Genomic DNA, 26,865 nt, shown 5'->3' with positions numbered 1-26,865 from the left:
AGAACCTTGAAATAGACCATGGTAAGAATTTCTCAGTTTTGAGTGTCTTAAATACTTCCTGTGTTTTACTAGTGAAATAAAGAGCCTAAGCACGCGGCCTGACTGGCACACATGTGACCCAGTTCCTGCCCCCTGGCATTCCCGGCTGGAAGCCCGGCTCATCTCTGGGCACTGGTCTCAGGGTCCCTGCATGGCAGATTCTTGGGAAGATGACTGCTTCCCAGGGGCAGACTCCTCATGCCCTGTCCCTCAAGGCCATACGCAAAACTGCAAGGAAGCTACTGACAACATCCAAATGATGCAACAGACTAAAATTTCACTTACACAGTATTTATTTAGGATAGGCATAAACCAAAACAGAAAACAAATCAGGAAAAAGTGTGTCATTGTCATTCTGTTTGGAGGGAGAAACCTGGAAATGGAACAAACTACCAGGAAAGCATTTCAAGATTATCCTCAAAGTAGCTAGGTTACATAATATTGACATTCAAATGGCAAAATTATCATTTTGCTTCACCTACAAATGAAAGGAGGAATCAAAAGTTTATCCTGTTCAAAGTAGAAACTTTACATTAAATATATAGCGCTTTGTTTCTCAGAAAGCAGTACTGGCAATTTTGGAGAGGAAACATGTTTCCATATGTGATGTCTAGAAAATGTCAAATACAACTAAGCAGCTGTGCTATAGCTCAAGAAGTACCGTTAACCTCGTCTGGGCTAGGGTACATCTCAGTTTAATACAGAACTACATTTTGAGTTTTAGGAAGGCAGCAATGATTATATTTTGGCTTTCATTCTAGAGCTTACATAGTTAAGGCGGCAGTTGAAGCATATAAGTGAAGGTAGTTAAAATGTAATGACAATCATCTCTTAAAACCTACATACACTGAATAATGCTTACATGGAATGAAACCAACAATTACCTAACTGGTTTTTACATACATACAGGGTACATGGGTGGGGGGGCCATCTACAAAGGCAATCATTCTAAATGTACTACCCCGTACATATTAAAAATGCAAATATACCAAGAACTAAAATGACATGACGAGCACTACTCATTACTTGGAAGAAAGGTAACTGGTTCTCACACAGAGCTAAGCTGGTATCAGCCATCCTAATCAAAATGGCTTATAAAAGCATCGGGTTTCCAGTAGAAACTATTCTAGGAAAGTCAGTCAAATCTTATGAAAGTTTCACAGCCTGTAAAACCAGGATAAGGCTACAACTATCGTGAAAGCTGAAGAACAGATCAGGTGAACCAGTGGATGCCAGCCACGGTGGAAGACGGGAATGCCCTCATGCAGCAGATGCTCCCTGGCTGTGGGCAAGCTTCACGGGCATCGCACAGAGGTTCTTGGGAAAGGAAAACCAAGCTGCTCAGCAGTGTTTCCGCTGTGCTGCAGCTGTTAAACCTCAGGGATGGTGTGATCCATCAGGCTTTTCATGATGCTTGGTGCCATCCTACAAGAGAATCACTTTGATTATACAGAGATTTTCTTTTCAAAAATGTCACGTTAATCCAAGTTAATTCAGAACTTGTGGACATCAAGCAAGTCTGAAGGAGACAGGGAGGGTCACTGAAACAAGTTCAGAGCCACAAATCTCTGATCTTCTAGTTAATAGTGGGAAGGCCCTCTATATTCCTGACTAGAAGGTTACTAGGTCAGGTGTGAGATTAAGTCCTCAATCCAAGGCTGGTGATTAAAGAAAGGGACATGGATGTGCTAAGCTGGGGAATGTATCAGAAAGGAAGGATTGGTTACCACTGGTTTCAGAAAAGAGAACCCTAGAACAGTATTCCAGGAAAGTTACAAAATAAAGGTTATATTTATGAACCTTTAATCTCATTTTCACATTCTTATTATGATTCTGAAAGGATTTTTCCCAGTTGGCTTAGCTTAGCAAAGACCCCATGATGGACACTAGGGTTTGAAAAGCGCGGGAGAAGGTCACTTGCTAGCCCTGTTCTACTAGCGTTGCAGTCCATGTGAACAGACAGCACCGCTTAGCCCTACCTGCCACCTGGGATACAGGAAGGATTAGAACTGTTACTTGTAACATGCCACAGCTAAGAATTCTCCTTCCTCAACTGGGACCAAATGTGTCCTAAGCAGAACGACATGCGCTGGCAGTCAAGCCAAAGCTGACAGCGTGCCCTGCTCTGCTTGGTACCCTCTTCAACTACATGCTGAAGCTTAGCAAGTAACAGAAGAGTGTTTACATACGTTACATAACCACGTGAATCGTGTACTGACCGTTTAATAATATGTTCAAAGATAAAGGCAGGCATGATTGTGATGGTAACCACAGTCCCAGACGTTGACAGTATGTCTGCAATTTGAGAGTCCTGATAAAAACAGAATGAAAATCAATTTTACCAAGGCTTTCATAAAATAAATGTCTAAAAAACCCGTTCTTGGTTAAAAAAAAATATGCAATATACCTCCTGTTATGTTGTGCTAGATATCTAAAATGCCGACCCCTGATTTCAGATATTTTTGTAGTTTTCCTTACCAAACCTTAGTCTTTTTTTAAAGATTTATTTATTTATTTATTTATTTTTACTATTACATTGCATTATGTGACACAGGCAGATATACAGAGAGGAGGAGAGACAGAGAGGGAGATCTTCATCCGATGCTCACTCCCCAAGTGACCGCAACGGCTGGAGCTGAGCCAATCCGACGTCAGGAACCAGGAGCCTCCTCCAGGTCTCCCATGCGGGTGCAGGGTCCCAAGGCCTTGGGCCATCTTTGACTACTTTCCCAGGCCACCGACAAGGAGCTGGATGGGAAGAGGGGCTTCCGGGATTAGATCCGGCACCCATATGGGATCCTGGCACGTTCAAGGCGAGGACTTTAAACCACTATGCTATTGCACCGGGCCCAAGATTTATTTTTATTGGAAAGCCAGATATAGAGACAAAGACAGAGAAGAAGATCTTCCGTCTGCTGATTCAATTCCAAGTGGTGGCAACAGCAAGAGCTCAACCAATCTGAAGCCAGAAGCCAGGAGCTTCCTCCAGGTTTCCCATGGGCCTGCAGGGTCCCAAGGCTTTGGGCCATCCTCGACTGCTTTCTCTGATCACAAGCATGGAGCTAGATGGGAGGCGAGGCCGCCAGGATGGGAACCAGCACCCCTATGGCATCCAGGCATGTGCAAGGTAAAGACTTTAGCCATTGGGCTACAACGCTGAGCCCACCAAGCCTTATTCTACAGAAACAATTTTGCAGCTGGTAATAAAATTGAGTTGAGGGCCCAACACGATAGCATAGCAGCTACAGTCCTCCCCTTGAACATGCCACAATCCCATATGGGCACTGGTTCCTATCTACCTCCCTGCTTGTGGCCTGGGAAAGCAGTGGAGGATGGCCCAAAACCTTGGGATCCTGCAGCAGCATGGGAGACACAGAGGAGGATCCTGGCTCCTGGCTCCTGGCTTCGGATTGGCTCAGCTCCAGCCATTGCGGCCCCTTGGGGAGTGAACCATTGGACAGAGGATCTTCATTTCTGTCTCTCCTCCTCCCTGCATATCTGCCTTTCCAATAAAAATAAATGTTAAAAAAAAAAACCCTGAGTTGAATATATCAGAAGAAAATAATTTTCAGTTTCCCTCATATACAATACTACAATATTCTCAGTTAACTCCAATCTAAACCAAACTTTTTGAAATATGCAGGTGTATCTTAACATCTTCAGACTTTTAAGACAAATTTACTTAGGGAATTCAAAATGTTAATGCAAGCGTGTACGATGATAAACTATACGGATTTAAGCTTTTTTCACTAAAAAACAATTCCATTTTTCTATAAAAAAGTTTTGAGTTGCCCTCATATTTAGCAATTTTAAGGGGAAAAACAAAACAAAAAGTGAATGTGAACCAAAGCTTGTACTCACTACCCATATTCCCGGATTGAAAAAGAATTGGGGATCCATTCAGAAAACCATCCAAATCCTCACTGCTCCCACCTTCCACCAAGTGTTAACTCCATCATTCTGTCTAGCCCCTTCCCACAGGAACGACAGTTCCAGGCACCAGGAGAGAGAACCCATGACCAGCCTGAGAGCACAGTTAGCTTGGGCCAGAACCCCAGGTCTTATCTCTTTCATCATTCACTTAGTTTCTCTATTTTGAAGCATGAAAACTGTCAAAGAGAAAGACACTTGCTAAAGTTAAAAAGATTGAGGCACGAGGTCCGCTCCTTACCTTCAATCCAATGACGTTCTGGCCATTGACTTCACAGATGTTATGTTCTGTGAGAAGCCCATTTCTGGCTGCAGAGCTATCTTTGACTATGGATGTTATTTTCCCATTTTTAAAGATAAAGCCAACATGCCCAGTGCTATCTTTATGCATGGTAATTGTCCGTTCAAAAGGCCTATAAACATGAATTCAGTTAAGAAATTTAAACTCAAGGTGAACATTTTAATGGATTTCATATGCAATAAATTCTGCCATTTGGATAGTTTCTATAATAAAAACCATGTTTCTGAATAAGAACTTACTACAACTGATAGTACATATTGACAGAAAACTTTTACTTTTCAAAAAAGAAGTGTCTGTGTTTGGGATATCTTCATAATGGCTCAATTCACTAATCAAGACTTCCCTTGAGGCTGGCCTTGTGGCATACACTAAGTGGCCACCTGCGATGCAAGCACCCCATAGGGGTACCTGGTCATGTCCTGGCAGCTCCACTTTCTTTCTGTTGCTCTGCCTTTCAAAAGAATAAAATTTTCAAATTAACTTTAGTTTAGTGTCTTCCACCCTACATGACCAGATGTGGTTTCCAGGATTCTCAAACCACTTTAGAGTTCTACACTGGTTCTGACTCTCCTAAAGGACCCTAGCTAGCACTGTGGATAAACCTCCCAGGCTGGATACTTAAGCAGAGGATTTGGGGTGAAACCAGCTACTTTTCCAATACACCTTTTACTATTTTCTGAAGAGAATGAAGAGCCCATTTAGACGACAGATTTCTATAAGCCCAGAAATGAGGTGCATGTTGCAAAATCAGAATGCTATTTTTAAAAGCTATACTATGTAAAAACAACCTTTATCACATAACTGCAAGAATGTAAAACTTATCCATAGCATCTGGTCATTTTCTGCAACAAAATTCTATTTCCACAGAATCCTGGAAGCCAAAGACAATGGAAGTCTGCTTGGACTTCCTTTTGAACTGTTTACGCAGTGGCTCACCTGTCACGGATGGTCATGGTGATCTTCTCGCCAAAAGCCTGCTTGAGCACTTTGTGAGCTTTATCGGAGCTCCAGCCTGCACAGTTTTCACCATTGATCTGAAGTACTTGGTCACCAAACCTCAAACCAACCAAGGAGGCTGGAGAATTTGCCTGGACTAGCTGAACAAATATGCCCTGGATGATAAGAAAATAGCTTTGGTCATTTACCAATGTTATAATGACTTTAACACACTGAAAAATTAGGAAGCAGCTGTTTGCATTAGACATCTAACTCTAGTAACAAACTGACAACAAAAAGGAGAAACAGTGTGATTTAATGTGTCAAGTCATCCCCTGAAAACAATCTAAAAAATTTATCAAGCCAATAACCTCCCAAAAAGTGAGACCTGAATCATGCATGACCCACTAGGCCAACCTCAATTATTCCTCCACCACCCTGAAATAATTTAATACCCATAATTCCCGCATCAAGTTCTGACTATTCCACTAGGTGATCCAGCCTCCTGATATTGGCCTGGGGAGATGGCCCAAGTACTTGAGTTCCAGGAGAAACTTTTTGATCTGGTCCAGCCTTGGACATTGCGCTCTCTAGGGAAAGACCAGCATATGTAAGAGATCTGTTTGAATTAAATAAATAAATAAATCATTTAAGTGCCAATAACTAAGCATTAAACCCTTATGGATATTATATAACTCTCAAATGTTTAACAAAACATAAATAGGCAAATGTAAAGGAAAAGTAAGCCCAGGGAAATAAATTTATAAGGTTAAACTCTATCTATACAATTTAAAAGTACATCAGATGAGCTTTCTTCTCATCTGTTAACCTTGGGTACTAAGAAACAACTAGGTGGCATTCCGTGAAGTAGCCAGTGGACAAATGCACTGCCTCGATCCCCACAATGTAGGACAGTTAACCACAAAACATTTCGAGGTCAGCACTTTAGTGCAGTAGGTCCAAGCACCACCTGTGACACAAGCATACTACAAGGGTATCAGCTCAAATCCCAGCTGCTCATTTTTCTGATTCAGCTGCTTACCAATACACCTGACAAAGCTGCAATAGATGGTTTAAGTAACTGAGCCCTAGCTACGCACATGGGGGATGCAGCCTCCTGGATTTGGCCTAGCCCAATTCCAGCCACTGTGACCACAGTGGGAGTGAATCAGAAAATGGAGTGTGTGTGTGTGTGTGTGTGTGTGTGTGCACGCGCGCACACACGCTCATCAAATAAATCCTAAACAAAAGAAAAAAATTCAATAGATAGTGGCTATAAGCTTGAATTAGCATAAACCCCTCTATATCTTTCACAATTAAGGATTCCTCCAAGACTGACCCTATCTCATTTCTCCAGTATGATGAGAGGTAAAGCAATGACTGCCCAATTAAAATGTTTTGCCACAAAAATGACATATTAAATTTATATCTTAAAGATAGAACTAATGAGGCCGTAAGATAATCTCAGAATTCAAATTACCATTTGGTTTAAAAGTGAAAACACTGATTATCACTGATTAGACATTTCTTTTACGTATGTTGCCCCGTTTCTATGTTGGAATTTTGCTATACCAATTACAAGGTACATAGGTCACTGAACTTTATTTCAGTTACAGAACACAAAATAAGACACACAAATGAGTGTGCCTGGAAATTCCAGTTCTGCTTCTTCAAAATAGGGCATCTCTAAGTAAACAAACTTGGATTAGCAGATTTAAAATATTCTCAATTCTAGATATACCATTATAACCAATTAAAGCATTTTAATTTCAAATTATTGTAACATGAATCACTTAATATTCTGTAACTTACTTAAGCAAATTCAAATAGACAGTAAACATACTTACATTATCTACAGATTTAAGCCGGAGTCCGATTTTTCCATCTTGATCCTTACATAAAATGACTTCACGGATCCCTTGCTTAATTTCTGCTCTGCGAATCCCAACATCATTTCCAGTTACAGGAGCCACCATATAGTTCATACTGGAAGGCCTTGCTACCAACTGCTGACAAAACATGTGCCAACAGAATAATCTTTGATAATCTTATCCATTCAGAGCAACATTCTTATCTTAGTGTTAGCTGAGGATTAAAAGGGCATGTTATATACGTTCTAACACACATGAGAAAGTCAACTTTTTTTCCTCATCCCCTTTAATATCAATATGAATTTTAAAAATCAGATATGCAAAGCAGACTGCTTCAGAATGGCTATATACTAAGAAACTTGTGTAGGTATCACGTTTCTCATTTTTTTTTCAAGTTTTCTCAAGAAAAAATGATTTCCTGTTTTAGGGGGACTTTCTCCTCAAACCAAAAAGACAGGTGGAAAGAAAGGGCTTACCAAGGGTTCTTAATTGCAATTTGTGATACGCTCAAACAAATTTTAATAGATTAAAAGCTCTGATCTGTCACAAACTGTGATGCCCAGAGCAGTGGTAATAGGAAAGAACTTCAGATGAAAATATCACAGATTCAAAAAATCTAATTCCATTAGAATTCATAATTCCAACTGCATACTATAAAGCTGACAGTCTTAACTGAAGTGTCACTCACTAACATACCACTACATTAGAAATCAGAATACAATCACAGAAATTATAAGGCAAAAGACACTGCATCTACAGGAGGCATAAGAAAATCAGGTAAAGAAAAAAATTTAAACCAAATTAATTCTTCAGTTATAAATCACATGCCTCAAGGTTTATGAATTTTAAAGGTGACAATCTAATAGGAGGAGAAATACACAACCAAAATCAATGCACAATGGTTGAAATGTGCTACAATAATGGATTTAGTACTCTCACAGCACCACAAAAACACGGTAACTATGTAAAATGATAGATGTTCACTAGCTTGATTATGGTCACCATATCTATCTACCTACTATGCCTATGCCTATGTACCATGCTGTATACCTTTAGCATATAAAATTCTCATTTGCTCCTGTGAAGAGAGGTTAGAAGGTGGGAGGATGACCTGGATAGCGCTGAAACACAAGAAATATTCAGTGAGATGAAAAATCAGCTAGGGCCCAGCACAATAACATAATGGTTAAGATCCTCGCCTTGAAAGCCCTGGGATCCCATATGGGCGCCGGTTCTAATCCCGGAAGCTCCACTTCCCAGCCAGCTCCCTGCTTGTGGCCTGGAAAAGCAGTCAAGGATGGCCCAAAGCCTTGGGACCCTGCAATCGCGTGGGAGACCCGGAAGAGGTTCCTGGCTCCTGGCCCCGGATCAGCACAGCACCGGCCGTTGCGGCTCACTTGAGGAGTGAATCATCAGACGGAAGATCTTCCTCTCTGTCTCTCCTCCTCTGTGTATATCTGACTTTCCAATAAAATAAATCAATCTTGAAAAAAAATCAGCCAGACAGAAAAGCTACCAAAAATCTTTAGCATGAAATGAAAGCAAAAGGTAGGGCACTAAGAGCCCTAGCAATTCAGATGCCTCAAAAACAGAGGTTTAGGTAACCCTAATAAATGAAAAAAGACAGCCAGCTCAAGTGCTGGCCGAGGAGCAGTGGAAGCCGTATACACTAACTGCAGCCTTGAAGCCCCTTGAGATACTCAAAGCAGTGATGACTACCTTCTCCGCTTGGATCTGAAAAACACTTGTAAAGACAAAAAATAACCTTTTTTTGCTTCTCATACTTCCTTTACACATGAATTATTAGCCATGGTTAATCCACATTTTGTTTCTTAAAACTATTGGCCTGAACATGTGAATTATTTAGGGTAGTAATCAATAGCATGACCACGGTGATGAAAGGCCATGTGAGAACTGTGCCTTTCTGGAGAAATGGTGATGGTACTACGTCAGGGGTTGATGCTTGATTTTATAAACTCCTGAGCTGAGAATAATTTTTGTATTGTTTTAAAGTTGTAAACAACCAGGAGTATGAGATAGACATCATGTGTGCTAATGAGAGCCTAGAATAGCATTATGAGATGTTTATGAAAAAGCTTGTTGAATTCTGGCTTTATGAAGCAGAATTGTATCCCCGAAGGGGAAAGTATGAAGTTTTTAATGTCCTACCAACTTGAAATATTTGTTGACATCCGTGTACAGAATAGAAGGAATTAAAGAAACAAATGGTATAGGCAACTCCAAAATTCACTCTTCTAGACTCCCTGGTGATGCTGGGGTTTGAATTTTATTTCCTCTGACAGTGTGTTTCTGGTCAGCTTCTACTACTTAAGCATTACACACTAAAAGCCTAATATCTTCTTGCTTCCTGTGAGCACTGCCTGGGCCTGTGAGCGCTGCCTGGGCCTGTGAGCACTACTCGGGCCTGTGAGCACTGCCCGGGCCTGTGAGCGCTGCCTGGGCCTGTGAGCGCTGCCTGGGCCTGGCTGTAGCCCTGAGAGTAGCAGCTGGGTCTAGCCTCCAGCCGTTACTGACACTCCTAGAGCCAGCCTCTGCACAGCTCCTCAGGGGCACTAGTAGCTCCAAGCTCCGAGGCCCAGCTCCATGGCTCTCTCCCCAAGCTTCCACCTCTGCTAGTCTAATCTCTTCCTTGTATTTACGGTAATCCTAGCGGAAAGAGGCAACTTTCTGCAATTGCACAGGTACTCCATACTTACTTTCTTTTTTTCATTCATTTAACTTATTTATCCAATTACTTAAACTACCTCTGTCAAAAAGCAGGATTTGTTTTCCCACCTGTATACTAAACAATAGTTTGTTTCTAATAAATATTTGACAGTTTATTAGCACTACAGTTATGGTGGCTAGACACACATGGAACCTATTTTCATGAATTATTTGATTGTAATTACAGTAAGTGCTATAAAGTACTATGGTCTTACAGCAATGATTTAATATTATCAATACATTAAGCCTAATGTCTGGAAGCTAAAATACAAAGTGCTTCAGATTTCAGAGAAGGTTACTATAAGCCAAATTTTATGTAATTCAAAATTAAATCCACCTAATTAATTATACATACCCCCTGAACTGGTGCTCCAGGGACCACTGCCATATTTGCCTGGATTTCTTCTTCATTTAAACTCAGTCCCATGTATTGAGAAAGTTCTGGATACAGTTTTGGATAAAGACCTGATATAAAAAAATAAAAGAATCAATAAAGAAAGTAGCACTGGTATGTTACTGCAAATGAAAATGATCATTTTATGGTTTCTACCTGTGCTAAAAGGTACATTTAAGTTAAAAAAAAATCTAGATATAATTTAAAGTATATATCCACAGGGGCTCTTCCTCATTTCTACAATAAGAAATGGAAAATGCAGAAAATGAGATCAAAGTAAAAAAATATAAAAACATTCAGATGTCTAAATATAGTCATCTTCAATATTCACAGAGGACTGGTTTGAATTAAAAAACGAAACCAAAAAATCAAAGTTTATCAATTTATTTAGTGTCATGTCACATCATTTTAAGAATGTTAACAAGGGCTGGTGTTGGGGCAAAGGAAGGCATCCCATACAGGCACCCATTCAAATCCAGGCTGCTCCACTTCCAATCCAGGTACCTGCTAAAGTGCCTGGAAAAGCAAATCATGGCCAAGTGCTTGGACCCATGCACCCATGTGAGAGACCTTAATGGGCTCCTGGCTTTGGCTTGGCCCAGCCCTGGCCATCAGTCATTCAGGGAGTGAACCAGAGATAGGGATCTCTGTCTCCCTGTGACTCTCTTCTTTCAAATAAGTAAATCATTAAAAAATGCTTACCCACATTCCAGTGAGATATTAGAAACAGCCGTTTAAAAGATTAACTGTGACTTTTTAGTATTCTAGACTTTTTAGTACCCTATTTCTAACAGCTCTTTTTCACAGGATTTGTAATTAAAATGGATTTTCAAAAAGAAAGTCATAGTTTTAAGACGGCAAGTACAAACACCTGACATTTCTTTTATATCTGAAGTCATATTACTTAGAGGTTATGTCCCGAGTCCCTCTGAACTTTGAAGTAAGAGGATACAGACCCTCAAACGAGCCAAAGACTGCATATAGAACATGAACAGCCTGTGGGATTGGGAAAATGCAAAAATAAGGAAGTGGCTGGAAATTTTAGAAGCTCTGTCAGCAAAGAATTTCTTTCCTAACAGCAGCATGAGGAAACTTTAGTTTGCAAGCAAGGCTTTTTTCACAAATGAGATAGCCATATTATACAGCCTTTGAGGCTAACATCGAATGTCACTAAGCCACAAAGCATATCTTCCTATTAACAGTTTACTGTACACAGTCATTTTTAACCAAACCCCATAGTTTTCTTATTACTGAACTTCAACCGTTGATTTTATATAGTATGTCAACATAATTAGGGATATATTGCACTCTCTATTTCAGTAAAAGAAGATTTGGCAAATATTTGTTCTTGTAGAATGAACCCAAATGCAGAAACCTACTTCCATCCTGAGGGATGGGAGCAGAAGCTTCGGACAAAATTGCTGGGTTGGCAGGGTTTGCAGAAAAAGCAGTTTGAGCCTGAAAAACATAAGAAAATCCAAATAAGATGCTGTGCTATAAATACTTACATAATTTCTAAGTGAAACCCAGTACAACCAAAAACACTAACACACTGAAGTTTTATTCAAGAAGTTTAGTTTCAATACATCTAGCAACACATCTTTATTTATTTTAGGTAAATATCTATTCAAGTTCTTTGCCAATGTCTTCTTTAAATTTTTTTAAATTTTATATCATTTTATGACACAGTTTCATAGGCTCTGAGATTCCCCCAGCCCCTCCCCAAGCCCTGCCCCCATTACTGAATTCCTCCATATTGTTACAGTAGTATAGGTCATATCCAGTCATGATTCCTTCATCACCAATACATATTTACTTTTTTTTTAAAGATTTATTTATTTTTATTACAAAGCCAGATATACACAGAGGAGGAGAAACAGAGAGGAAGACCTTCCGTCTGATGATTCACTCCCCAGGTGAGCACAACGGCTGGTGCTGTGCTGATCCGGAACCAGGAGCCAGGAGCCAGGAACTTCCTCCAAGTCTCCCACACGGGTGCAGGGTCCCAAAGCATTGGGCCGTCCTCGACTGCTTTCCCAGGCCACAAACAGGGAGCTGGCTGGGAAGTGGAGCTTCCGGGATTAGAACCGGAATCCATATGGGATCCCGGTGCATTTAAGGCGAGGACTTTAGCCGGTAGGCCATGCTGCCGGGCCCACCAATACATCTTTAAAGAGAAGTCTGTAACTCAAAAAATGCATTTTGGGGTGGGTGTTTGGCCTATTTATTTATTTTTAATAAAGTATACTTTTCTTACATTCAATTTTATTTTTAAAGGACTCCTTTATTTGAAAGGCAGAGTTCATTAATGGTTAACTCCCAAATGGCTACAACAGCCAGGGTTGGGCAGGCACAGTAGCAAGGAGCTTCATCAGGGTCTCCCACAAAGGTGCAGGGGCCCGAGCCCTTGGGCCATCCTCCACTGACTGCTTCACCCAGCACAGCAGCAAAGAGCTGGATCACAAGTGTAGCAGGGCAGGACTCAAACCTACATAGAGGTGGGAGCTGGTGCTGCAGGTGGTCGCCTAGGCTGGGGCACCACAGAGCTGGCCCTAGTGATTGCAACAGTAGCATCCCACACGGAGTGTCTAGGTTCATTTAACCTCTGGCTGTAGTTCTTGACTGGTTTTCTACCTAAGATGACCCTGGTTCACACAGTTGGGTTCCTGCCACAGACACAAGACATGTGGACTGGGTTCCTGGCTTTCGCGTTAGCTCTTGGAAGCATTTGGGGATAGAAGCAGCAACAGGAGATTTTTCGTGTGCTGTCATTTTCTCTGCCTCTCAAATAAAGGCAGCAACCTGGCTTTGCTATGGCGTCCAAGGCCAGAAAATGAGAAAATGAGTATTTGCTCCTCTATAGTATCTTTTCTGAGCCACAACAATGACAACAACAACAAAAACAAAAGTATCATTCACCTTAGAAAATGAAGTAAAAAATATATTGAACAATTTTAACAGCTAGTTTATTTTCAAATCTAGTGGGAATAAAGAGCCCTACCCCATGTCTTACCACCGTCCCTCCCTACTCTGCTCTGCGTCGGCTGGCAGCCAACCCTCTGCTCTGACCATCAGAGGCGCTCCTAATGGATACTCGCGCAAGCTGCTTCTCTCAAGATGGCAGCCCAAGAGACACTGGAGCCCTCTTTCTTTTTCAATCTGACATTTGTCAATCTCAACTTTTTCCTGCTATTTTCAAAATTCAAAGTGTCTACTCAAAGCTATGGTTAATTTAATTTAATTTAATCTCAGAAAAATTCAGTCCTCCCCCGCCTCAGAACAAAGTACAGCCATTCTTTTATATGCACCTGTACATTCTTACCAGATAATGTACTGATGTCTTATTAATGCCCAATGGTTATTCTAGCAAAATGTTTCAGCTCAAAGCCTTTTAAAAAGGAAGCACTTGTCCAGAAAAACATCAGAGATGTAAGAAAACCACATGAATAAAATACTGACGAAACAGGAGTACTTAAAGAAGGGCAGAGCAGACCATTTAAGGACAGCGAACAGACCACTTCCATCTCCAAGGCATTGAAGTCCTGCTAACTGAAGTGTGGATTTCAGACATGTTATGAACCACATTTTAATGCTCACAAGGCAGCTGTATCAGCGTGTAACTGGTCATGATTCCCTTCACATAACAATTTTCTCATCCACAGCTACAAAGTTATCCTAGCAATAGGCTACTATTCATTTCTTTTTCCTTTCACACCAGTAAAGGTTTTCTAAACATTCATTGTTTGCCTAAAAATTCTCACACATTTGTAACACTTTCAACACATTAATGGATTAAGACGTACATCTTACATGCAATTGAAGTCAGGGGCTCAGTAAAAATGATCTTCAGGATAAGGAGTTCTGAAATACTATACAAACCCAAAATGAATTGTCTCATAACTACCATACTAAAGTTTTAGCAATAAAGAGTTATAAAGGAGTTTGGTTTATCTTTCCAAATTAACAAACAAAAGCCAAACAGGTTCTAAGTTTGCGAATAAAATTAAAAGTAAATTGTAAACAGATTGGTTCATTACATGTTACAATTTACCATCACAAAAATGCTCACATTTTGTAACAATGAGAACTGATTGCTACCCCATACTTTTTTTCTTTTTTTAAACATATGTTTTTATTGCATTTCATTTTTTTTAAATATTAATTACATTGCATTATGTGATACATTTTTTATGCACTGGGATTCCCCCCCGCCCCTCCCCAGACCCTCCCCCCACGGCGGACTGCTCCACCTTGTTGCATTTCCATAGTTCAAATTCAGTTGACATTCTTTCATTGGAGGTATTTACCAAGCATAAAGTCCAGCATCTTATTGTCCTGGTAAGTTCAATGGTTTCTTGGTGAGACCATCTCTGGTCTGAAGGTAGAGCCGGCAGAGTATCATCCCAATCAATTAAAAGCCCCAACATAATATTTCCAACCATTTATAACATTGTGGCATTAATTGACATGGTATTGATTAACCAATATTTTAATAGTAAAATGCAGGTTCTCAACCACAACCTGTGACTTCTTCATAGACATTTCAATTTTGGTTTATAAAAAAAAAAATTGGTTTATATTCAACCGTGTTCTATACACCTTAAAATGGCTTAGATTGCTATTCAGCTGTCTCATGCCTATTTTAATTTTAGTATTTAGCAGTTTATAGCATTGAAGCATGTTTTAGCTGAACCTGGCTGTTTTTCAGGTGGTCTAACTTTATAATTCTAACAGGATATATGTCAATAGTTTAGGTGAGCATGTTTAGGAGGGGTGTGCAGAGAAATCTTCCATACCCCAGTGAGGAGTAACTAATCTTTGTGTCCCACCCAGTGAGTTATAAGTACATCCCCGCTGACCGTTTCCTCTCTGTTTCTAAGCTTTCCTTGTTGTTCTCTATCTATTCTAGTTTGGTTTGTTTGTTTGTTTGTTTGTTTTGAGGGGTTTCTGGAGTGCTCCTGATGGTTATTACAAGAGGGGGTGGGGACCCAAAATTGGAAGCAGGCAAGGACCAGAGAAAGCTCCTCTCCCTAGTCCCGAAGGAAATTTACTGTTCTTCTGTTTCTGCGGACCGCTCAGGGATCTACCCCATACTTTAAAAAAAGAAAAAGATTTATTTATATTTATTTTTATTGGAAAGGCAAACATACAGAGAGAAGGAGATACAGAGGAGAAAGATCTTCCACTTGCTGGTTCACTCCTCAAGTGGCCACAATGACTGGAGCTCAGCCAATCTGAAGCCAGGAGCCAGGAGCTTCTTCTGGGTCTCCCACGCAAGTGCAGGGTCCCAAGGCTTTGGGCTGTCCCTGACTACTTTCCCAGGCCACAAGCAGGTTGCTGGATGGGAAGTGGAGCCACCAGAACACAAACTGGTGCAAATATGGGATATTGGTGCATGCAAGGTGAGAAACTTAGCCACTAGGCTACCGCGCTAGGCTCATTTTGCTTTGTTGAGCAAAAATGCATGTCTTCAAAGCTAATCACTGCACGAGGGACCATGCAATTCAGTGGCATGAGGAATACTGTAGTTTCTAGTAGTTCCTTAGAGAATAAGCAAGGAAAATACCTACTACTTGATTCTAATAGAAAACAAATCACAATTTCCCTGTGTTTTTATGCTACCACTCTATTCTAAACGAAGCATTTACTCTCCCATTTGCAGCCACAATCAGGAGGTACAGAATTAAAGATGCTATACTTAAAGATCAGAAGAAAGAGGTACCAATTTTACACCAAACTATGAACATCCACAGGATGCACTGCATTTTATTAAATCTATTTCATGCAATTTACATTTTTGTCAGAAAAACCAAGCCATTTTTGAAGAATTTATATCGAATTCTAAAGAACGTATATTGCATGACTATTAATTCTCATTGAAATACAAAGAAAACTGCTAGGTGACTGTGAGGTGGCATAGCACCCTGTTCCTCTACCTGAGGTGCTGGCTTCCCATTTGAATGCGTTTGAGTCCTGGCTGCCCCACTTCCCATCCAGCTTCCTATTCATGGCCTCGGAGAGCAGCAGCAAATGGCCAAGGCCCTGGGTCCCTGTCACTCAGGTTGCAGCCCCAGAAGAAGCTCTGTGGTACCAGGTAAAGATGAGACTAGTCAGACCAGTCCAGCTCTGGCCTTTGTGGTCATTTGGGGGTACAAAACAACAGATGGAGGATGCTCTTTTTCTTTCCCTATCTCCCTCCCTTTCCTCCCTCTCTCTCCATAACTTTTCCATGGAAAACAAACCAATCACTGCCAGTTTTTCTGTAACTTTTCAAACTACAATAAAACCAAACAAAAGCTTTGAAGTATAAAAACAAATACATCTGCTATTTCAGTTTCTTCCTTCTGCTACAACTAGAATGTGTGCTATAATACATTCTTTCCAAAATCAACATACCTGAATTACTTTGTCTACCTTCAAGTCTTCAAGAGATGGATAGAGAGACATTTTTGCTGATTTATCTAGAGAGAATAAAAAGTTATATTATTCAATTGTCTTAAGAATTAAAATACTATGTATAAACCAGGAACAACTGTTTAACACAAGAAGAAACATTTGAACTTATAAAAGGTTTCCAAACTATCCCCTCTGCTACAACATGAACTATACTCAGCACACATTAACTTTTAACTTTCCTTCAAATGAAATTTCATTCATTTCGCAAGCTTAGAAAACCAAAAAGAACAGTCATGTGAATTACTCCTAGCTTACACCAGTGCTTGGGGATGAGCCTGGATTAAAGACACTATCTTTAGTACAATGAATGCTCTTAGGCACTGCACAAGGTCTTCTTACAACAAAAGCCTCAAAGCAGATCAATGTATTAAATATATAAAGCAGAGGCAATACCAACAAAAAACTCTATACTAAGAAAAATATATATGTATATAGATAAAACAATGTATACAACTATTAAAGTTTTACCTGTAGGATATAACATAATCAGCAATAAAATGTAAACTTTTAGTTACCATGAATTGCTTTTTATAATATAATATTATAAAACAAAATTCTCTGAAAGCATTACATGGGCACACTGTTCAGTGCTAGGGTCCGGGCAGTGGGAGTGGAGGACAAGAAGGTGTAAGGGCCACTCCCCTGCAGGCAAGGCCAGGAGGAGCTTTCCGCTGCCAGGCAAGGCCCAGAGGATGTCCCTGCAACCACCTCAATGCAGTTCCACCCCTCTTCGCATGGACACCAGACCACCCCACTGAGAATTCTGTAATCTGCTAATTCTGTTTGCCTTTGTGGAGTTGGTTTTTGTGGAAGTTGATGGTGCTGGTAACATCTTGCAAAAGGGCCTTTGACAATCCATGCTGTCTCTGCTGCCCCAGTGCCCATCCTTGATCTTTACGTCCCTCCTTCTGGGATGCATTTCCTCCCTTAACTGATTCAATGTGTTACTGATTGATATGCACCATCTATTCAGGACTTCCCGACCACAGGGTCAGGATGGATAACATCCTGCTTTAAGGTGAAACAAACGGCAGAAATTATCCTTGGAAATACCTACTTGACCATGATGTAAAAAGTCTGTGCCAGAGTTTGTGACTGTTTCTGTATAAATAAAGGGGGGAGAGTTTTCTTGCATTGTCCATTATGATGCTGAAATTGTAGTGGTCCATTTCTTTTCTCTCTGTGCCTATTCCATGCACCCTTCTCGGCTGGAGCTGGCCCCAAGCAGTTCAGCCACTCTGAGACGAATGTCTGATTCACTCCATGCAACAGATTATACTAACTGGGTTTAGGGTTTGACATATATTCTTGAGCCAGGTACCAATCATTTCCCATCTCCAAATCAATCTTGTTGCATGTTCTGCAAAATTGGAACTGTGTCATTTAAATATTAATATTCTGCCCATTGTTCTCAAGACTTGTCAGAGGAGGTACCCTGGAGAGGGAAGATATTTCACTTTCTCTGCTTTCAAAGTAACACTCCAGCCACGCTCCAGCAGCACCTTTGCCAAGCTCACAGCAGCACACCCCAGCACTCGGTGGAGCAGCCTGGTACCAGTGACACCAGAGAGGCACACCCCTTTCACCACCCGATCTCTCAAGCACTGTTCCAGGTGCTTCTGCGCTGAACACCAAGGGACAGAAATGCAAGTTTCAGCATGGTCTCGGGCAAGTTCACCATACACCTGAGTTCCATCTGCTCTCTCTAATATGCACTGGATCTCAACCCTAAGAATTAGATTCTTACTTTATTTACACTGCAGAAACAACACACGAGGTGGCTCAAGAACAATACATACTTATTTCTCACAATTTTGGATTACAGAAGTCCAAGAACAGGGTGTCCTCAGGTTCACTGTGACAGATGGCCTCTTGTGCATGTGTCCCCACAGGGTAGGAGCCGCGGCCCTGCTGCCTCTTTCAGGAGGGCATTCCTCCCGTCCCAGGGTTTGTGCGGCAGCCTGTGAGGAAGGGGGCTTCCCACTTCCTCAGGTTTTCAGTTAAGCTGCAGTGGCTGGGAGTTCATGATCCGCCTCTTCTTGATCCTATTTCGTCTCCTCTTTGTTTTCCATCTTACAACCTTATATAAAAATAGTTTTGGAAGTGATCCTTTTTTTCAATGCTTTGGGTAGTTTAAGAAGGCCTGCCACCAAGTCTTCAAAGGTTTGGCACATTTCTCTAGTAAAGCCACAGGTCTAGTCTTTTCTTCATTGAGGGGATTTTTAACATAATCTTCTTATAAGTTACGGATTCGCCTTCTGATTTTATATATTTCTTCATAATTATTTTGTCAGATTGAATGTGCTAGGAATGTATCCACATCTTTTGAGTTTACTTTCCTTTTTTAATTACTTGAGGAATAAAGCCAGGCTATTTGAGATCTTTTGTTTGTTTGTTTGTTTTGTTTGTTTGTTTGTTTTCCTCTTAATGGGGGTGGTTACCACTAAAAATATCCCTCCTGGAAATGTTTTTGTTGTGTTTCCTATTTTCGGCATATTAGTTTCTGCATATTCAAAATTATTTTTCTAATTCCCATTTTATTCTGACTCCCCAAAATAATCAGTGCTATGTTAATTACTACATAATTATAAATTTTCTAGTTTTCCATCACTGTAGATTTCTAATTTCACTTTTCTGTGTGTGTGAATAGAAATGTGGAATGAATTCAATTGTGTTAAATTTGCTATCATTTGTCCTGTCACCTTGTGTTTCAAGAAAATCTTTCATGCACACTTAATAAAAACACATCCCATTTTACTGAGAACATTCTACACGTGTCTTTACATCCATCTGGTCTACAGTATTGTCTAAGTTCTCTGTTAACTTATTCATAGTCTGCCTGGATGCTTTTTTTACCCATTACCAAAACTGTGTTACTGAAATTTCCCATGAATGTGGTCCTCTTTCTCCCAAGGTTTCTGTGTTTGTGAACTTAGTAAATATAATAATCTTTCTTCCTTCCTGTGAATTGACATTATGAAAAATGTCCTTTTTTATCTCTTGTCACAGTTTTGACTGACATTCCTAATCTGGCTTCCACTTTCATGGAATATTAAATGATACTTTGCTGGCAGTTCTTTTGGCATTTGGAGGCAATTAGCTCACTTTGTGGCACGAAAGGTTTCTGCTGAGGAAACTATAAGATTCTCATGAATGTTCCCTTGTACATAAGCTGCTCTTAACTCTTACAGCTTTCAAACGCTGTTTTGACCAACTGATACCAGTGTGTCTCAGTATGTGTAGATGGCTTTGGATTGCTCCTATTGGGAGTTCATTGGGTTTTTTGAATCCAGGTATCAATTTTACTCCCCAGATTTGGGAAGTCTGAGCTTTTCAACTGGCTACCTTTATCTCTTTTTCCTACTTCTGGAACTTGCACGACAGTATATCGGTCCGCTAAATGTCATTCTATTCCCATTCCGAGCAGTCTTCAAACTCCATTTGTTGTTGTTTGTATGATGAAAAGAACTTTCAAGGGCCCGGCAGCGTGGCCTACCGGCTAAAGTCCTCGCCTTGAACGCCCCAGGATCCCATATGGGCACCGGTTCTAATCCCGGAAGCTCCACTTCCCAGCCAGCTCCCTGCTTGTGGCCTGGGAAGGCAGTCGAGAACGGCCCAATGCATTGGGACCCTGCACCCACGTGGGAGACCCGGAAGAGGTTCCAGGTTCCCAGCATCGGATCAGCATGCACCGGCCCGTTGAGGCTCACTTGGGGAGTGAATCATCAGACAGAAGATCTTCCTGTCTGTCTCTCCTCCTCCCTGTATCTCTGACTTTGTAATAAAAATAAATCTTTAAAAAAAAAAAAGAAGAACTTTCAAGTGATCTTTGGCTTTGCTGATTATTTCTTCCACCCAGCAAGCACGCTGTTGAGCCCCTCTAGGTAAGTCTTTTAATTTAGCTGCCACACTCTGCACATTCAATTTTTCAGATGCTTTTAAAAATTACTATTATCATTTTGTTTACACATTATTTTCCTGAGGTAACCGAGGAAACCTTTGTGGACCAACTGAAATACTTGTTTCCTTAGGGACAATTCCTGAAAATGTTGTTCCTGAGATTGTGTCCTGCTCCCCAATTCTTTATACATTTCACACTGGGGTAACAATGTGCAAAACCAGACACCTCTCACAATCTTCATGGACTGCCTCTAAAGGGACAGGTCTTCACCAATCACCCTGGCTAGGAAGTCTGCATATTTTCAAATATTTTATGGTGGCTACATCATCTCTGGTTTGTATGTATAAATATTTGTAGGAATTTGTTGATTTTCTTTTTTCAGAATCCCCAGAATCCCTTTGGCAGCTCTATGTGGTACTTGAGGTAACCCGGAACTACTGTAAGCCCGTAGCTCTCTTGTCTGCAGAGGTCCTCTGGCTTCGAGAGCCAGCAGGTGCAGCAGTCAGCTGGGCACACTCCACCTTTCTCTCCCACTTTGCATCCCATAACTGCCCGAGATGCAGGACTGCAATAGTCATGTTAGCCCCGTGGAGTAAAACCAAGTCCCGCATCTCAAGGGCCTCAAGAATCCAGACTATGCCAGTTTATGCAGGGCTCCAAGACAAACAATAGAGAAATCACCCTTAGGATAACATGCTGAAAGGCAAAACACCAGACAACGCACTGACTCCTAGCAGTGCTCCAAGACAGCCAGGAAAGTCACTGAGCAAACTGCTTAAGAGACAAACATTCCAACTTTCTCCTTCCCACGATAATAGCAGGCACTGGGAATTTTCTCATCCTTCTTCAATACCACAACATGGAAGGAATCTTGCTGAGTGTATACAATTTCAATTGGGCCTCTGGGGGAGAGGGAACAGTGTTGTGGCATAGTGCGATAGCTACTCCTGGAGACACCAACTGGTATCCCTTAGAAGCACTGATCAACACACGGCTACTCCACATCTGATTCAGCTCCCTGATCTCCCTGATACTGCACCTGGGAAAGCAGCAGCAAATGACCCAAGTACTTGGGTTCTTGCCACCCACATGGGAAACCTAGACAGAATTCCAGATTCTGGCTTCAGTCTGCCCTAGCTCTGGCTGTTAAGGCCATTTGGGGAGGGAACTAGCAGATATAAGACCTCTGCCTCCCCCTAAATCTTCCTTTCAAACAAATCTTAAAACACACACATACATACATAGACACACACACACACACACACACACACAAAACTGGTCACCTTTGTTTTCTGTGCCCCACAACCTGCCCCTTTCTCCTCTGTGCTTAAATTTTGTAACAAAAGAACATAGTCCTTCAGGCATACTCCTAAAAACACTAGATGTTTAGGTTTTTTTCTTTCCTTCTCCAGACAACTCAGGAGCATTAGTTTTCTCCAACTCACATTACACAGAGGAAGGGGAATTATTACAATAAATACGTGCCATGAGATTTCCCACTGGCTCACATGAGGTGAGCCTCTTAACTGTTTATGTACTTCTTAAGGGAAATGGTTTAGTAACAATGCTGAGATAGTTCCTTTAGCTCCTCTGTGGGGAAAAGCAGGGCCTGGGCTTCCTATGTTGCCTTCATGATGAGGCATCAACTGTCTTTATTTCTGTTTTTTGACAGATTTCCCTGGTTATAATCTCCAGTTCAATACTGAAAATGAAGTGGCCTGGGACTTCTTCAGGAAAAAGTAAGATCTAGATTTACCAATAAAATACAGCTTTTAATGAGAAACAATCAAATATTATGTAATTCCATGAATCCAGGAAAATAAAATTGAATACCCATATTCAATGAATCAGCTCCCTAGCAGCCTTTCCTTTCAATGCAAGGTTTTAACTTTTGGCACTTTCATCAATATGAACAAATACACTATTACCACAAACAAAATTGGATGCTAGATACATAAAATCAGGAACTAAAATTCACTGGACAGGATATTTCCCGGCAGTCTAGAATTATTTCTATTTTTGTTCCTATGTTCTGCTTTACCACTGGCTAGTAGCAAGATTCCTTTGTCTCCATGAAAAATGAACTGGATGAACTCGGATGGTTTTCTAGAAGTTTCTCCTCAACTACCACCTGAAATAGTCGAACAATCCTCAGGTTATCTAGAATCACCAACCCAAGGTTAGAAATCAGCTTTCAGAACTTTTTGTAAGATAACATATATTACGCCAATTTATATTCTTGTAAAAATTTAGTTTTAGGTTTGTTTTAGATGTTCTAACTCAACTAACTCTCAAATTCTGTTGTCAAGCATAATATATTCCTCTAAGACTTAACTTCCGTGACTTAATTTCATCAAATGTGTTTGCTAGCATGAAGTATTTTTGTTACAACTTACCTCCTAGTTGCTGCCAAGGAATGTATCCCCTGTGCCAACTCATCAATGCAGAAGGTGTTGTGTTTACCTGGAATGCCCTTCCTGACTTTCCACCCATCAACATTCTCCACAGCCTTGAGGTCTAACTCAAGAGACATTTTTTTTAGTCTGGCAACCTCTGTTCCTCAATTCTGCAGTTTTGCTATTGCCTCATTACGTTAGCAACAAGAGCAAGGACAACATTCAATTTGTTATGAAGTAGATCAAATGCTTCATCCTCGAAGGCAACAAATATTTATCAACTCCTTTGACAAATAAGATCAAAGTAGCACTAAGTGTCTAACTTAATGAAATCAGATCCAGCTCCCCGTTAATGGGTTGGAAAAAAAACAATGGAAGATGGCCCAGGTGTTTGGGCCTCTGTCATCTTTTTTTTTTTAATTAAATTTATTCTTTAATTACATTGTGTTGTAATTTCATAGGAATTGGGATTCTCCCCACACTTCCCCACACCCTTGCTAAGAGGGAATCTCAACTGAACTTGAACTATGGTTACGCAACAAGGTGGAGGAACCCACCATAGGGGAAGGGTGTGGGGCCTCTGTCATCTTACCTTCCCACAGTAATGGCTTCTTTTATCACAATCTCCCTTACAGTAACAGCTTCGTTTCCCTGGACTAATTTCCTGGAAAGAACTGGTGCCCTCAGCCTACCATTAAGGCAGAACTGGCCTACTCTGCTCCCTGCTGTATCCTGACACTGCCCTTGCTTTCCAAAAGGCCCCTGAAGTGCTTCACTAGGCTTTAGAAAACCACCTCTCAGGGCCGGCTTTATAGCATAGACCACAGGCAAGGGGGCTTGTCTGAGGCCCAGCTGTTCCACTTCTGAACTGGTTCCCCGCTACTGTGCCTGGGAAACGAGCAGAAGATGGCCCAAGTATTCAGGCTCCTATCCCTATGTGAGAGTTCCTGATGAAACCCTAGTTCCCTGGAGTTGACCTGGCTCAGTCTTCCAGGGAAATGTTTCTCAAACTTGGCTCATGATCACATTAGAACCACCTGGGGCATTAGTTAAAAATAGTTTGCCAGGATGACACAGATTTTATGAAGAGGGTTTAAGAATCTTCTATTTAACAAATACCTAGGGGAATTTTGCACATCAAGTCATAGGAAATTTCATTTCTGGCCTACTGGACAATCAAAAACCCAGTTTAACAATACTCGCTGACAACAAGGATTTGAGAAACATTTACACATTATCAGCTTTCAGAGTATAAAAATCCAATACAATTTTTATGAACAAGTGAGTTGCCTGGTATCTATCAAAATTATAAATTCAGTTCCCCGACCCACAGCAACGTCACTTCAGGTCTTCAGTGAACAGATACGCTTATACATACAAAAAATTTTAAAAGCTCCAAAATACTTTCACTGACTGTAAAAAAAAAAAAAAAAGGCATGATGCTTAACAGCATACATTCTAATATTCATACTAAAAAGAAAGGCAGAAATATATTTAGCCGTTGCCTGTACAGGGATAAAATCGCCCTGGATGAGGTCCAAGGAACTGAAAAACAGTGGGCAGCCTACTAAAAGGCAATGCAGTTGGCTAGGGGACATAAACAGATTCTAAACACTATACCCTTTGGAAATCTATACCCTTTGCATCAATCTTTAGCAGTGACCGCTTACCTTATCAAAGAGAAAATACACTTACAAAAATAAAATGCTGGCAGCACTTGGAAAGAAATTAGTAAATGATCAAGTTATTATTAGCTGAAGAAAGTATTTTTAAAGTGATTAGGGGAATCTTTCTAGAATCCCAACTTTTATTACCTTAAAAAAAGTACTCCAAACTTACAAAAAGAGGAAAAAAATACAGTCAGGCACATTTCAAGGAACTGTTTAGCTAAAACTACTTTCAAGTGTCAACCAGTAGCAAATTCTTTCCCTTTTGGTCTTGATTTTTATATTCTTATGTATAATGCCCAAACATAACTAAGCATTAATGTTGCCACAGTTAAATTTGAACCATAAAAAGGTGACCATTCACTGAAGGCTCCACACATCATTTCATTTCCTCATGTTTATTCTCCGGCCCAAACCACTTGATGTGTTATACTTACATGTCATTTAAAGCACAAAAGTGAACACAGCTGAGTAAAAGAGGTTTTTACTATTTGCCACAGGAGAATGAATACACAAAGCAGATCTGAGATGAATGAATACACCAATCACCCATTTAGAAATCAATCTAATTACAAGGCCTGTGGCAGCTTTTCAACTTTTCCCCTTTTAATCAACAGTTTCCTCTTTTCAAAAAATTAACAATTTGATAACCCACTAAGTATTGCCCTTAAATGGGAAGAAAAAAAAAAGTAAACACAGACAACACATCTAGACTAAATCATCCTAGAAGCTCTTTTCAAAAATTGGCGCAATGCAAAGGCTAGGGATTCCAGAATCCACTGCGGTGAAAGAGAAAAGTTTCCACATCCTTACTTCCTGCAGTTCCCCCAAATACAAAGGAAATCCTGAAACGAAAGCTCTGAGTCACCAGACCTCACCAGGATACGCGCGTTTCCTTCTGAACACACCCTACTGGGAACGTTCCTAGCTAGGCTCCAGCTTCTCCAAAAATAAGCTCACAGCCAGCGACCTCTTCCTCACCTTCTTCACAAAGTCGCGGCTTAGCCCGCCGAACAACACTGCCTCCCTCCTGGCCCGTCCCGGCCGCTCCCCGCCGGCCACCGCTTAGGTGCTGAGCTACAGCCCCAGGAATGCCGAGCACCTGGAGCAACCGCGGCCAGCCGCTCCTTGCTCACCGGTCTCCAGGGGAACCACCAGGGTCAGGACACCCGCCCGGGAAGCGCTGCCGGCGTCGCCCGGAGTCGGGCCTCGGGGCTCCGCGTTCGGTGAGACCACGACCCCCACTAGGTCCCGGGTCGGGAGCGCGCGTCGCTCCCCAAACTTTCCCTCCCGGGGCCCAGCCGGACGCGGAAGCCCCAAGGAGCGGGCGTAGCGGTCCCCGGTGACAAGGGCGCTCTCCGCTAAGCGGTTCGGCCCCCCAGCCAAGGTCCTTTGTTCCCTGGCCCGGCAGGCAGCACAGGCGGCCCGCCTGTCGCCAGGGATCACTCACCTGGGCAGACCCGCCGCCGCCTGGGTCCCGGGCACCGACTTGGAGACCCGAGAAGAGCGAACTGGAGCTCGCCCGAGGCCCGCCCGCCAGGCGCGTCACGGCGCCGCCCCGGGCCCTGGCGCAGGCGCACGGCGCCGGGTCAGGTGACGCGGCCCTCGTAGTAACCGGATGGCTGGGCTGGAACGGGCCCCTGGAGGGGGGCGCGGAGTGTGGGGCGGTGCTGTAGCTCCAGGGGTCGGAAAAGTGCCCGCTGACTCTGCTCCGCGCTTAAGCCCTCTCCCCATTCTCCGGATACCCTGTGCCCAATCGCGTGTCCTCACTGGTCACTGCCATGTGTACCCTGCCTGCGGTCACCTGGCTCGCTTGGCCTTTTAAATACCACGAGGTACTAACAACCCGGGGCTTCCTGTAGGAAGGTTTTTCTAACCCAGCTTTCAGCTTCGTCCCGCCGCTGTTCAGCAGTCACAACCCCCAGCTCCAGTTGCACATCACAGGCTGCCAACTTCCCTCCCATCACCCCTTCTTCGCTCCTATCCAGTTTATCTCTTGTAATTAAGACAATGTGGTATAGACAAAACAACAACAAATAGATCAGAAAACCTAGCAAATAAGTCAGTAAAATTTTAACAGAAAACCAATCCCAGAAATGGCTCACAATAACATTCAAAGGCTCTTTGAGAGAAGAGCACAGGCATTTGGTGGAGAAGTCAGAGCAGAAGTCAGGTTGGAGCACAGGTCATGCTGGGCTAGGCTCTTACACCTACTGATCTGCAAGAGCAGGGATGCCGGGCTATAGC

The 26,865-nt window shown here is 41.7% G+C and overlaps 1 protein-coding gene across 2 annotated transcripts; it reads right to left on the bottom strand.

Moving 5' to 3' along the window:
- Positions 1–309: 309 nt before the first annotated feature.
- On the bottom strand, positions 310–26,159 carry SDCBP (syndecan binding protein). 2 transcript variants are annotated; one of them, XM_004580573.3, is made up of 9 exons: positions 26,069–26,159; positions 16,595–16,659; positions 11,578–11,656; positions 10,160–10,269; positions 7,054–7,215; positions 5,207–5,382; positions 4,211–4,382; positions 2,259–2,350; positions 310–1,464 (listed from the first exon to the last, which is right to left on the bottom strand). In XM_004580573.3, exons 2-9 carry the CDS (start codon positions 16,643–16,645, stop codon positions 1,410–1,412), a joined length of 897 nt encoding a protein of 298 aa, XP_004580630.1. In that variant the 5' UTR covers positions 16,646–16,659; positions 26,069–26,159; the 3' UTR covers positions 310–1,409. The 2 variants fall into 2 exon arrangements, with proteins under 2 accessions (XP_004580630.1, XP_004580631.1); XM_004580574.3 differs by lacking the exon at positions 26,069–26,159 and having other exon boundaries at positions 7,054–7,212.
- Positions 26,160–26,865: the final 706 nt, after the last annotated feature.

The sequence above is a fragment of the Ochotona princeps genome, chromosome 9 (genome assembly GCF_030435755.1).
Source record: "Ochotona princeps isolate mOchPri1 chromosome 9, mOchPri1.hap1, whole genome shotgun sequence".
Lineage (NCBI taxonomy): Eukaryota > Metazoa > Chordata > Mammalia > Lagomorpha > Ochotonidae > Ochotona > Ochotona princeps.
This window is presented reverse-complemented; position numbering and strand designations above follow the sequence as displayed.